This window comes from Rhinatrema bivittatum, chromosome 3 (assembly GCF_901001135.1).
Source record: "Rhinatrema bivittatum chromosome 3, aRhiBiv1.1, whole genome shotgun sequence".
Lineage (NCBI taxonomy): Eukaryota > Metazoa > Chordata > Amphibia > Gymnophiona > Rhinatrematidae > Rhinatrema > Rhinatrema bivittatum.
This window is the reverse complement of record NC_042617.1, coordinates 232143276-232158241: the sequence shown is the minus strand read 5'-3', so window position 1 is coordinate 232158241 and position 14966 is coordinate 232143276. Positions and strand designations below refer to the sequence as shown.

At 44.8% G+C, this 14966-nt stretch overlaps 1 protein-coding gene across 1 annotated transcript in view; it reads left to right on the top strand.

The window, feature by feature from the left end:
- MERTK (MER proto-oncogene, tyrosine kinase) overlaps positions 1–14966 on the top strand; it is a 609785-nt gene that overhangs the window by 318812 nt on the left and 276007 nt on the right. Inside the window, exon 9 of the mRNA XM_029594310.1 lies at positions 3663–3813. Within this exon, the coding sequence (XP_029450170.1) occupies positions 3663–3813 (151 nt within the window). The remainder of the gene's footprint in view (positions 1–3662; positions 3814–14966) is intronic.

Below are 14966 nucleotides of genomic sequence, written 5' to 3'. Positions count from 1 at the left end.
GCTTCTGACCCCGGCTTGCTTCCGACTCTCCGTGCCTGCTGCCTGCCTCGACCTTCGGATCGTCTTTCCACTCATCTCACTGCCGTCTCCTACGTCCCAGCGGTCCTGGTCCCTACGGGCTCCTCCTGGGGGGATCTCGGTCCTTCAGGGTGAAGACTCCATCTGTCTGTCCGCTGTGATTCCGCCTCCCGGCCTACCTTCTTCGGCGGGGCTTTCCATTCCGCCAGGCCGGCCCAAGGGTCCACCATCCAGTTAGTAACAGTAAAACCTTACTTGAACTTATTGTTTCAGTTCAAGGGAAATTGTAAGTAAACTTGAAGGATTGTTGTGTAATCTATTCACTTTTATATTGTTTGTGGAGACTGTTTTGTTGGCTCAAATAAAGAGTTTAAAAAAAAAGACTGAGTACACTCTGGCTAGAAAAATTATAGGGTGGTATGGCTTTGCCGAATTTCAGGCTGTACTACTGAGCTGTAAGACTGGTGTGTTTCAAGAACTGGTACAGTAATATAGATGCAGGATGGCTTGTCCTGAAAAGGAGCAGGCTTGTGAGATTAATTTGCTGGTACTCCTGTTCTTGCCAGCTTCTTCATCATTCAGCAGGCATATTTGTAGGAATAGTCTATTGTTCATATGTTAAGATATGGAGGCAAGTTACCAGATACTTAAGGGAAAATACTGAGTTGATTCTGCCTACCTCTCCCATCTATAAAAATCCGAATATTTCAGAGTGTACATTTTCACCTACGTTTGAACAGTGGAACAAACAAGGCTTGGTTTGTGTAGCCCAACTGTGGGGAGATAGGGGTTTCTTCCTTATCAAGAGCTGGTAGAGGAATTTGATTTGCAAGATACACATGTATATTATGTGTAAATCCGAATGGCCTTGATTAACAAGCTAGACCTGCAGAACCCCCTCTGCCCACTTAATAGAATGGAATCATATTTATGTGCTCCAGGAGCCTTAGCTAAAAGGTTAACAGACCTTTTAGCTAAGGAATTACAGGGGAATTCTCCTGAAAAAGAATAGGTCAGATACTCCCCCCCCCCTCAATGTCTAATAGATAAATGGAATGAAGATCTAGGGATTTCTCTGAGTGTAAAAGAATGGAAGGGGATTTGAACCAATGCACATAAGCTAACTATTTGCTGTAAGAGAACAGAATTAGCAGTGAAATTGTTACAATCTACCGTACTCCTACGTACTATGCCAGATTATTTCTAGGCACAGGGAAAAAGGCACTTACATACACATGTGGTGGTATTGCCAAGATGTGTTATGGTTTTCAGGTAACTTTTCTCAAGAAATCTCTGACATTTTTGAAAATTCTGATTCGCTTGCAACCTAAACTGGGGCTGTTGAGAATCTGGCAAGGTTTGTAAATTCTAGTCAAATTCAGGCCTTTGGTGGGACAAATGATTCTTGCTGCGAGCTTTGCAATTGCAACATCCTTGAAATTCAACCCTGATCTGGCCTATTGCGTGCTCACGTTAGACATTCAGGCTGATGCAATACCGTGGCTGGCCACAAACCATGGCTCAATACATGATTGGACGTGCATTTTGGACGCGCGTCCATAACCTCCAATGCAAAACCAATCAAGGGCGTAGGTAATAACATTCATCACATGTAAATTCATGTTGATAAGGCTATTATCTATTTTCCTCCGATGCCAAAAACAAAGTGCACCCATCACACACATTTTAACCCGCAAAAATTAATGCCTGCCTGGAGCAGGTGTTAATTCTTGAGCCCAAAATAATCCTTTTTTTTGGTTCCTCTGACTTAATATCATTGCGATATTAAATTGGAGGACCAAAATAGAAGAATTAAAAAAAAAATGTGTGCTGGCAGTTTGGTTTGGAAAAGGAATGCTCAATTAACGAGTGTCCATTTTCCTAACCCATGGCTGTGCACAGGTTAGGAAAAGGGACACTCATAAAATTGCGTGTCCGTTTTCCTAACCGGCTGACAGCCACCTCTCCTGGGCACCCGCTGCTGAGGAGGCACTAGGGGTGCACTATTTCCCCTAGCGATTCCTTTTTACCACAGCACCAGCTTTAAATATTAAATTGGGTGTCCGGGAGAGGTGGATCAGCGCACGTTCAGGGAGTGGGTGCTCAATCATGAGCACCCGTTTAAACATGCGCCGATATTGCATTGGTCTGCTTGTGGATATTGAGAGATCACATTATGATCCTATCAATAAAAGTTTTAAATATTGTCAAATTTGTGAGTGCTATCTTGAGAACTAGGGTTTGGATTCCTTGACTATTTGAAAAATGGAAGACATTTCATTAACAGAGTAAGACTAGTGTGGCTTCTATTGAGTACATACACGGCTTGTTTGCTTTGTTTATTTCATGTTTGCTAAATATGAACGTCCCTGCTTGCTTTTAGTAATGAAAAGTTGAAATCTAACTGGAATTTCTGAATGCATGAAAAATTTTAAATAATGAGCTACAAAAAAAAAAAAAAAGATTTGCAGATCCCTAGTCAGCAAATTGATGGAGTCCTTGTGAACGCCTCTGTTGAAATGAGAGTTGATCATTCTGCCCATGTTTAGGAAAAGAGGGTGACAGTCAGATTTAACTCAGTAAAGTGATCCTACCACACTATAAGGTGCATCCACAGTTCATTTGTTTTGACAGCTCAGCCATAAAATAATGGAGCCCGATATTAAAAAAAAACTTAGCCAGATAAGTTGGACTGAATATCCGCTGAATATCCAGCAACGGTCAGCCAGCACAATTTAGTGACTTATTCGGCTAAGTTTTTAGATAGACAACCCAGGGGTGAAGAATAGGTAGGTCGAAGAGGAGTTGAATTAACCGGATAACTTATCTGGCTAGCTCTGATTGGGCCACAAGGCTGTCCTAAAGTTAGATGGATAAACTTATCTGGCTACCTTTAAGATAGACAGGTATATTCAGCAGCGCTGCTGACCCACTGACTATTCTAGCTAAATTAGCTGGATAAGTGTATCTGGCTAACTTGCCAAGCCGCACAGTGGCTCAATATGGACCCCATGGTAATTTCTTGAGGCTGGTTATAGCAAGCAGTGGGAAGGGAATTATAAAAACTTTTAATGGTGACAAATAGGTGTTTACCTGTGTGAAAAGCATGTTTGGATTCTGCCCCTTCCCCTAGTGCAGGTAAAAGTACATATGCTATTCATAATGCATATATGTTTACCTTAAGGGAAAAAGAGGCAAAGTTGGGCTGGGAAGAAAAATAGTGCAGTGATATCATTTTTTAAAATCCCCATGTTGTTCTTTTACACGTGTACTTCACATTTGCTTCAAAGCAAATGCAGAATGAAAGTACGAAGTACAAAAAGAAACTTTGTAGGGAGTTTACTTTGAAAATTAGCCTGCAGGCCTGCGGGTACAATGTGCCCATGGACCTTCAAGCCCCATAGCTAGTTTCTAAATTGCACCCCCAAAAGTGGAAGGGTCATGTTTGAAAAGAGTTTTCTCATATACATGAAATAAGGTCTCGTGAAAATGGTTTTGCACTGTTTTGAGAAAGTCACATCAATATCCATGGTGAATGCAAATATTTCAGAAACAAATAAATAAAAGGACTTGCTTTTTATTTTCTGTTTAGCTATTTTTTACTAACACAGTTTGTTTCTTTTTCTTTCTATTGTTTTCCACAGACTTTAGTTGAGGAGAGTACCGTGAACAAGAGTTTAATGAATATTCCTCTCAGAGCCACAAATGCCACATGCAGTATCCGTGTAGCAGCATATACAAGGGGTGGCAATGGGCCATACAGTGAACCAGTGCAAATATTCATTCCAGCAAACGGTAAACTGACAGGCCCAGAAACCAAGCTTTTGCTGCTCTTTGAATGATATGGAAGGTTTGTAGTCTGTTGGGTGAGATAGAAAAATTGGATTCTTTGCAGTGCATGGCTGAAGAAAGGATTTAAGTTGTCTCAAACGTTTGTGTACATCTCTGGAGAACTCTTATGTCACTCAAGAAAAAGATATCACAGCCTGCAAAGGATTCAATCTATTGGGACCAGGGCCATCACAAGGGGTGGACAAGAAAGGCAACAGCCTTGGACATCAAACCCAGGGGGGGTGCCATTTTGCACTTTTGAGTTAGCATATAAGCCCAAAACAGAGGGAGAGAGCCAAAAGCAACCCTTGCCCTGGATGCTGTTTTGTCTAACAACTGTCCTCTTTTGGACAGTCTCTGCAGATAGTATGAAGACAGCAGTCTCATGGATATTGGTGTTTAAGCACTTCATACAGATAAGGAGGGGCATTGTATGAAAGTTAAAGAGAGCCTAAACCACTATGGAGAACTTTCTAAGTTTAGAAAGGCAGCCTCCCAAAGTGTTCTAGTGTTGGGTTCATTATATTGTACTCCCTCCTTCTGTAAGGGTTAGTTTTGTAAAATTGGCAAGCTTTTTCGAAGGGCAGGGCAGTGCAGATACTCTTTTGAATTTTGCGTTTATCATTCTCTCACCATTGTGTACCATTGTGCATGAGATCTGTAAAGCTAGCCAACTTCAAACAGATTGATGTGGTTTGAAGTACTTATAATGCTTTGCATTTCATTATTAACAAGCATTATGTTGACAATAAACAATTGGCTTTTTGGAGGAGTAATTTTGTAACAGGTTCCTACTCGCTCCTCCCTCTCCCCCTCCCTTTCCTCCCATCCTATCTTTACACCCCGTCTGCCTTCGAGGTGTTACCCTTCCTACCAATTTCTCGCTCCGCTTCCCCCCTCTCTCCCTCTCTTCTGTCCTCCGTCCGCCATGGAGACGTCCCAAGCAAATAATGTAAATTATGTAAATATGTTTTTTGCCTCTTACTTTAAGAATACAGTCACAGATATATTGTTCCTCTTACTGTTCTTTTATTGTTCATTCCTGTCACTTCTCACTCGCCTGTCCTTTATCTTTCCAGCTGCTCTTGCCCCTTGCCCCCCTCTCCCCTTTCTCACCTGCTCCTCCTACCCCTACCGTGTTTATTGTAACTTCTGCCTGCTTCAGTTATATGTAAACCGGCGTGATGTGACCTACGAATGTCGGTATAGTAAAAGCTTTTAAATAAATAAATAAATAAATAAATAAATAAAAAGTCAACAAAAACATGTATAAGTTACTCCCAATTCTCAATGCAAACTTCTATACATATGCTTGCTTGGAAAATTTATTTCACCAAAACTACCTGCATAGAATTTATAGCTGCTAAAATGAGCACAGAAAAGTTTCAAGCAAATTTACGCACTTTTGAAATGCAGAAGTCTGTGTGTAAGTTCAAAACCCTCCCCAACTCCACTCGTGGGAATGCTTTTGCTAGGGATGTGCATTCGTTTCATCCGTTTCCTATACAAGCATGTAATATGAAACGTATGAAACATATGAAACGAATGCACATCTAATTGAAATGAATGCACATCTAATGGGAAATGTATGAAACAAATTAAACTAATGAAACGAATGCACATCTCTAGCTTTTGCTCAGTCCAGATAAACTTACACTGGCACAGGACATACAGTATCTGTGGAAGTTTATTCACATATCAGGCAGGCAATTTTATAACTGTTGTGTTTTGGTATGGATGTGAACCCTGGGCCAGAATGAGAGGTGTCACTGCCCACAGGGAGGAGCCCCGTAGGCCTCACAGCCGGTAGGGGTGGTCTCAGTAGCTAGGACACAGCTGTAGTATAGACTTTATTATGGGGGAGTGGGGAATGCGGTAAAGGTGTAGTTCTTGAGCAGAACCCGTGGAGCCGGTACTGCAATCTACCTCAGATGAGACAATCCATAGTGGTCCGCAGCGCGGGGTTCGCCAGACCAATAGAGTGGTAAATACCTCTTGAATGCAGATCCGGTAGTGGCCCGCAGCGCGAGGTACACCGAGGATGACTGTAAGAGGCAAATGGTGTATAGGAGGTCTGAGGTCCTGGAGCCCAGAAGTTCTTGAAGAGGAAATAGCAATCTTTCTGCAGCGCAGTGTAGATGTAGCGAATCCTGCTGGTGAGAATGTGATAGTGCCCCGAGGCTCGGGGTACACCGCAGAGAGAATCCCAGCAAGGCTTGGCAGAGATGAAGCTAGATGAACTCACAAGGCTTGGTTCCAGAAGGACAAGGCAGGAAGGCCCTACAAGGAACGGATAGCCTAGGAACGTGGAAGAGCCCTTGAGGAGCAGGTACTCAGAGCGTTCCCCACTAAGACAGGAACAGGAAGTCCAAGGAGAAGCCGATTCAGCAACGAGGAGAACTCTTTGCTAACTCGTCTGAGTTTAGGGCCTGTCAGCTTAAATACAGCGAGGCGGTGACGTCATGCGGAGGGGATGCCCCCGAGGTTCCTGCCATGACGTGTATTAAAGATGGCCTGTGCGCGTGTGCGCGCATGTTAGGTGAGTCTAGGAACAAGATGGCGGTCGTCATTGCCCACTCCATCCTGGGGATGCCGGGGAGGTCAGTGTTCACTGGCGGAAGCCGCCACTCTTCTGAGAATTGACGAAGTAGCAAGAAAAGAGGTGAGCATGAGAGGTCACAGCCATCTGCGACCAATGGGCGCAACAGTACCCCCCTTCTTAGGGCCCCTTCCCAGGGGTTTTGGTTTGCTAGGATGGGAAACGTGGAAGTGTCGGATCAACTTCTTGTCGAGGATGTTACATGCAGGCTCCCAATCCTGTCCAAATCCTTCCCAGGATATGAGGTACTCCCAGCGCCTTCCGTGAATTCAAACATCTAGTATATCCTCTACCTCATAGCTGAATTCCTCTTCAGCAGTAAGAGGTTGTGGTTCAGGTGTCTTCTTTGAGAATTCTGAAAGGATGAGCAGTTTTAGAAGAGAGATGTGGAAGGTGTTGTGGATGCGCAATGAAGAAGGTAACTGTAGACTGTAAGTGACAGGACCCAGGCAGCGATGGACAGCAAAAGGTCCGATGTATCTGGGTGCAAATCGAGCAGTTTTAGACAGATGAAGCGGGTACTGAGCCATACCTTTCTCCGGGTTGTAACTGTGGAGCTGCTCGATGGTGTGCATCATAAAATATTTCTGCCTTTGGTCCAGCTTTTTGCAAAAGGTCCTTTGTGTGTTGCCAGAGTTCATGCAGTTCTTGCAATGACGCCTGGGCTGCTGGAGACGATACTGACAATGGCACAGGTAGAGGAGGTACAGGTTGACGTCCATAGACAAGTTGAAAGGGTGATGACCCTGTGGAAGCTGATGGATGAGAATTCAATGCAAATTCAGCCCATGGAAGTAATTCGGCCCAGTCACTTTGCCTGGAGTTAACGTAGGCATGAAGGAATTGTTTTAGTGTGCGATTCGTTCTTTCAGTTTGTCCATTTCCCTGAGTATGGTAAGCGCTGGTGAAATCCAAAGAGATGTCAGGTTTTTTGCATAATGCTTTCCAAAACTTTGCGGTGAACTGAACCCCTCTGTCGGAGAGGATATGTCTGGGTAAGCCGTGGAGGCAAAAAATATGCCGTATGAATAGCTTTGCCAGTTCTGGAGCTGAGGGTAGCCCGGGTAGCGCCATGAAATGGGCCATTTTAGAAAAACAATCAACTGTGACCCAGATGGTGTTGTTGGCGTCGGTCTTAGGTAGGTTGACAATGAAGTCCATCACTATATGTGTCCATGGTTCATTTGGAGCAGGTAGTGGCTGAAGAAGACCCCATGGATGACCAGACGGTGGTTTCTGTCTTGCACAAGTGGGACATGACTCCACATAGGCCCGAAAATCTTTTTTCATGGAGGGCCACCAGTAGTATCTTTGTAGGGTAGCAAAGGTACGGGACTGTCCAGGATGACCTGCGAGCAGAGAATCGTGGGCCCACCGGAGTATCTTCTTCCGGAGGGTCTGTGGAACTACTGTCTTCCTGGCTGGAACCATGTGGGTAGCAGAGAGAAATACCTTAGCTGGGTCAATGATGTGGCGCGGCATGTCAGGGACATCTTCTGTGGAAAAAGAACGGGATAGCACATCTGTGCGAGTGTTCTTGTCCGCTGGGCGATACTTAGGAGGAAATTGAAACGATTAAAAAATAATGACCAACTGGCCTGTCTGTGGTTCAGATGCTGTGCTTGACGCAAGTATTCAAGGTTTTTATGATCGGTGTAAACCGTGATTTGGTGTTGAGCACCTTTGAGCCAGGGGCACCATTCTTCAAACGCCAACTTAATTGCTAGTAGCTCCTTGTCTCCTATCCCGTAGTTTAGTTCGGCTGGAGAGAAACGCCGTGAGAAGAAGGAACAGGGATATAGGGTGTGGCTATCAGCATGTTGGCTAAGGACTGCTCCAATCCCGACGTCCGAGGCATCAACCTTGACAACGAAAGGTCATTGGGGTCTGGGTGGCGTAGAAGAGGCTCTTGAAGGAACGCCTTCTTAAGTTCTTAGAAGGCACTCACGGCTTCTGGTGACCACTAAGAAGGGTTAGCTTCTTTTCACGTCATGGCTGTAAGAGGCACGGTCAAGGTGGAATAGTGATGAATGAATGATTTGTAGTAGTCAGTGAATCCAAGGAATCTTCTCAGATCCTTGTCGAGTATGTTGGGGCCAATCACGAATGCTCTTGGTCTTTTGTGGGTCCCTCTGAAAACCCTGACTGGACACCATGTAGCCCAAAAACGGAATGGATTCTTGATGGAAGGAGCATTTCTTCAATTTGGCATATAAGTGGTGGTCTCTCAATCTCTGGAGAACCTTGATGACATCCAATTGATGGTTCTGCAGGTTCTGGGAAAAGACCAGTATGTCGTCAAGATAAACTACTACGCAGGTGTAAAGAAGGTCCCTGAAGATTTCATTCATCATGTTTTGAAACACAGCCGGGGCATTGCAAAGACCAAAGGGTATAACTAAATATTCAAAATGGCCGTCGCGGGTATTAAATGCTGTCTTCCATTCATCGCCCTGGCGGATTCGGACCAAATTGTATGCCCATCTGAGGTCCAACTTTGTGAATATTATGGCTCCTTGAAGTCTATCAAATAGTTTGGAGATCAATGGTAATGGGTAGCGGTCCTTTATAGTGATCTCATTCAGACCATGGTAGCCTATACATGGGCGAAGGGAGCCATCCTTCTTACCCACAAAAATAGAACCCAGCCCCAGCAGGAGACAGACAGGCGAATAAAACCCTTTGCCAAGTTCTCTTGGATGTAGGAGGACATAGCTTTGGTCTCCGAGAGAGACAGTGGGTACACCCTTCCTCTGGCATTGGGTAGTAGATTGATGGCGCAGTCAAAGGATAGGTGAGGTGGTAGGATGTCTGCCACTTTCTTGTTTGGGCAATAGTTTGGGCAATAAAATCCTAGATCTGCAAGCCCTTATGGTGGAGGCTTGGATGTTGTTGCTGTCACAGAGACGTGGTTCACGCAATCTCATGATTGGGATATGGCAATACCGGGTTATAACTTGTTAAGAAAGGACAGAGAGGATAGGAAAGGAGGAGGAATGGCTCTTTATATCAGAAACAATATTCAAGCATCCGAACTGCAAGGAAGATGGGGCAAAGAAGAAGCACTATGGGCCAACCTAAAAAAAGATGGGGCATCCATTTTTATTGGAGTGGTTTACAGGCCTCCAAACCAAAAGGAAGAGCTTGACAGAGATCTGGTTGAAGACATCCAAAAGATGGGGAAGAAGGGAGAAGTGGTGATCGTTGGAGACTTTAATTTGCCTGATGTAGACTGGAGAATCCCATCTGCAGAATCTAACAATAGTAGAGAAATAGTGGATGCCCTGCAAGGAGCTTTGTTCAAACAAATGGTAATGGAACCCACGAGAGAGGGAGCTATACTAGATTTAGTGCTCACTAATGGAGATAATGTCTCTGATGTCCAGGTGGGTGCCCACCTCAGCACCAGTGATCATCAAACGGTATGGTTTAATATCACAAAAAGGATACAGAGAAGAAGCACACGGACCCGAGTTTTGCAGTTCAAAAACACAGACTTTGATGAAATGGGGAAATACCTGGAAGAAGAACTAGTAGACTTGGAGAACGAGAGAGAAGTGGAGCAACAGTGGACCAAACTTAAAGGAACACTTACCATGGCAACTAATCTATATGTTAGAAAAGTAAAGAAAAGCAAAAGAATGAAACCTATCTGGTTCTCAAAGGAGGTGGCTGACAAAATAAAGGCTGAAAGAACAGTATTCAGGAAATATAAAGAATCCCAAAGGGAGGAACACAAAGAAGAATATCTGGTGAAACTGAAAGAGACCAAGAAAATAATCAAGACGGCAAAAAGTCAAGTGGAAGAAAGGATTGCCAACGAGGTAAAGAGAGGTGACAAAACATTTTTCAGATACATCAGTGAAAGGAGAAAAGTTCAAAGTGGTATAGTGAAATTGAAAGATGAAAAGGATCAATGTGTGGAGAGAGACGAAGAAATGGCAGAAATACTAAACAAATACTTCAGTTCTGTGCTCACTAAAGAGGACCCCGGAGAAGGACCGTCGCAAATTAACAAGAAATTGGAGGGAAATGAAGTAGATGAAACTCCATTTACAGTAGAGACTGTATGGGAAGAACTGGGGAAATTGAAAGTGGGCAAAGCCATGGGGCCTGATGAGGTTCATCCCAGGATACTGAGGGAGCTCAGAGATGTGCTGGCGGGTCCGCTGTGTGACTTGTTCAATAGATCACTAGAAACAGGAGTGGCGCCGAGTGACTGGAGAAAAGCGGTGGTGGACCCGCTTCACAAGAGTGGGAACAGAGAAGAGGCTGGTAACTACAGACCGGTTAGCCTCACCTCGGTGGTGGGAAAAGTAATGGAGTCGCTGTTGAAAGAAAGAATAGTGAACTATTTACAGTCAGGAGAATTGCTGGACCAGAGGCAGCATGGATTCACCAGGGGAAGATCCTGTCAGACAAATCTGATTGACTTTTTCAACTGGGTAACCAAGGAAGTGGATCGAGGAAGAGCGCTCAATGTCATCTACTTTGACTTCAGCAAAGCTTTTGACACAGTCCCGCACAGGAGACTAGTGAATAAAATGAGAAACTTAGGAGTGAGTGCCAAGGTGGTGGCCTGGATTACAAACTGGTTGACAGACAGAAGACAATGTGTAGTGGTGAATGGAACTTACTCTGAAGAGAGAGCTGTGTTGAGTGGAGTGCCACAGGGATCGGTGTTGGGACCAGTCCTGTTCAATATCTTTGTGAGCGACATTGCGGATGGGATAGAAGGTAAGGCTTGTCTTTTTGCGGATGACACTAAGATCTGCAACAGAGTGGACATGCCGGAAGGAGTGGAGAGAATGAGGTGGGATCTACGGAAACTGGAAGATTGGTCGAAAATATGGCAGCTGAAATTCAACGCTAAGAAGTACAGAGTCATGCATATGGGGTGTGGAAATCCGAAAGAACTGTATTCGATGGGGGGAGAAGGGCTGATGTGCATGGAACAGGAGAGAGACCTGGGGGTGATAGTGTCTAACAATCTGAAATCGACGAAACAATGTGACAAGGCGATAGCTAAAGCTAGAAGAATGCTGGAGTACTGTGTTCAGTTCTGGAGACCGTATCTCCAAAGGGACAGAGACAGGATGGAGGCGGAACAGAGAAGAGCAACCAAAAACGTGGAGAGTCTTTATCAAATGACTTATGAGGGGAGATTGAAGAATCTAAATATGTACACCCTGGAGGAAAGGAGGAGCACAGGAGATATGATCAGACTTTCAGATACTTGAAAGGTTTTAATGATCCAAAGACAACGACAACGACAAACCTTTTCCATTGCAAAAAAATCAGCAGAACCAGGGGTCACGATTTAAAACTCCAGGGAGGAAGAATGAGAACCAATGTCAGGAAGTATTTCTTCACGGAGAGGGTGGTGGATGCCTGGAACACCCTTCTGGAGGAAGTGGTGAAGACCAAAACTGTGAAGGATTTCAAAGAAGCGTGGGATAAACACTGTGGATCCATAAAGTATAGAGGATGTGAATGAAGTGAAGAGGAATGGGGGTGGCTTGTGGGAATGACGGCTATTACCTGGAGATTAATTTCCTAATTAAATAAATATACACACGGTTAATGTGACTCCAACATTGCTTTATGCTTCAATGGCAAGAGGAAATAGAAAAAAAAAAGGATTTGCATCCACAAAAAAGCAGGGGAGTAGCTTGCTTGATATGGCGGTTACTACCCCAAACCAAATTAGCCTGATACTTCACTCTCAGTGATATCCAGCATAGTTCTCTGCTTCAACAGCAAGGGGAATGATGAAAAGATATCTGCTTCAACGGCAGGGGGAATGAAGTAAAGAAGATTTATATTCGGCGACGACAACCAACAAGGACTGACTTGCACAGGCTGGATAGGCTGGATAAACATGAGTGGGAGTAGCTTGCTATGACAGCAGTTACTACCCCTAAACAATTAGCTAGATACTTCAATTAGATGCAGCTCCAGCACTGATACAGCTCCAGCACTGATACAGCTGACACTGCTAACTACATCGATTTCGGGGGTGGAAGGGAAATAGAACAAAAAGTCACTTACAAGGGACATGAGAAACAGATAAGTATGGGGGAGGAAAAAAAAAAAGTGAAAGCTTGCTGGGCAGATTGGATGGACCGTTTGGTCTTCTTCTGCCGTCATTTCATGTCATTTCTATGTTTCTTGGAGAATACATCTTGATAAGCAGAATACTGCGGAGGAAGGCCCAGCAGCGAGGTGGTAGTTGTCATGCATGGCATAGGAGTCACAACCTCGAGACATCTCCCGTGGCAAGATTCTCCCCATTGTGATAGTTGCAGGGTGCTCCAGTCAAATTGAGGTGTATGCAACTGAAGCCAAGGTAATCCAAGTACCACCGGGTGCATTGCTTTATCTTGTTTTTGTAACTTTCCCTCTCCCTTTTTCTGATTCACTGTATTTAAAGTTCAAGGTTCTTATTGAAAATATTGTTTTTTACGTTACGTTATGCTTTACACTCCTTGTTATTTGTAAACCGGGTTGATGTGATGCCTATCATGAAACTCGGTATAACAAAAACAATAAATAAATAAATAAATAAATAAATAAATAAATCTATGTTGCAACTGTCGCTGCCTGACGTCTCCACTCTGCCCACCTTACCACTTTGGTGACTCCCTCTTCGCTTGTTGGATGTTTGGCTGCCGCGGCGTCATCTTGCCGACCTCCTCCGGCGTCCCCGGACCGGCTAGACACTGCACTCTGCCGTAAGAAAATAAGAACATGCCATACTGGGTCATAGCAAGGGTCCATCAAGCCCAGCATCCTGTTTCCAACAGTGGCCAATCCAGGCCATAAGAACCTGGCAAGTACCCAAAAACTAAGTCAACTTAATTAATAGCAGGTAATGGACTTCTCCTCCAAGAACTTATCCAATCCTTTTTTAAACACAACTATACTAACTGCACTAACCACATCTTCTGGCAACAAATTCCAGAGTTTAATTGTGCGTTGAGTGAAAAAGAACTTTCTCCGATTATTTTTAAATGTGCCACATGCTAACTTCATGGAGTGCCCCCTAGTCTTTCTATTATCCGAAAGAGTAAAAAACCGATTCACATCTACTCGTTCTAGACCTCTCATGATTTTAAACACCTCTATCATATCCCCCCTCAGCCGTCTCTTCTCCAAGCTGAAAAGTCCTAACCTCTTTAGTCTTTCCTCATAGGGGAGCTGTTCCATTCCCCTTATCTTTTTGGTAGCCCTTCTCTGTAGCTTCTCCATCGCAATTATATCTTTTTTGAAATGCGGCGACCAGAATTGTATACAGTATTCAAAGTGCGGTCTCACCATGGAGCGATACAGAGGCCTAAGGGCGCACGCTCGGCGCGACCCCGACTCAAGTACCAGCAGTGGCGTGAATCTCAGGGGCTTCCCCCTGAGATGACGTCATCCTCACCGGATATTTAAGGTCTCTGAATTCGCTAACTAATCGAGTTAGCAGAGGTTTTCCTAGCTTCCTCCAGGTATTGCTGCGGATGGGATTCACTCTCCGGATACCTTGCTACTCTGCCTCCTCGGACTTACCAGGGGTACCCGCTCCTCGGGGGCCTCGCTCTCTCTTTGCCTTTCAGGTCGCAGTCTGGAACCGGTACTCGCTCCTCGATGGCCCACGTTCTCTGACCTGCTTCTGAATACCACTTCTGCCAGGAAGTCATCGCTGCCTACACCAGTAAGTTACCATCTCTCTCTCAGAGCTTTCCCTGGAACCAGGTACTCGCTCCTCGAGGGCCTGATCCATTCCAGCTCCTGGGCTGCTTCAAGAGACTATTGTGTGAGTGTTACCATCAAGGTTTTATTCCTGAACTCTGCATACCCTGCCTACTCACTATACTTAGTTTCTCTACAGCTCTGCCATCCTGGGATCGCTGTTCCAGTATCTGAGGGACTACAGCCCAACCGGGCGCTTCCAGCTCACTGCTGCTACCTCTGGTGGTTCAATATACTGTTTAATAAAAGAACTAGTGTGTGTCTGTCTCCAAACTCTGAGCCTGACTGGTGTTCCCTCTCGGGATCTTCCCCCGGGGGCGTGGTCATCTGCCACTGGCCCAAGGATCCACCCACAACTATCCCAAACAATAACATATTGCTAACTCCATGGATCCGGCACAACTCAATGCCTTGCAGGCCATACCGGGCCTGGCCCTGCGCATTGTGGAGCAGGAAGATGCCTTGGAGAAACTTACTTCAGCGTTTCATCAGCTACACACACAGAAGGTTCAAGGCACAGCTTCCAACCATGAAGGTCAGTTACAGGAGGTAACTTTAAAGACTGCTGTACCACTGGCGGCTCCAATCCGCTTTTCTGGAGAAATCCAGAAGACCCGGGGCTTTTTAAACTAGTGCTGCCTGCATTTTGCCTTACAGCCGACATTGTTTCTACGGCTCTCTCCAAGACTACCTACATCCTTTCATACCTAGATGGTAGGGCCTTGTCTTGGGCATCTACCTTGTGGGAAAGCAAGGACCCCATTTTGCAGGACATAGAAGG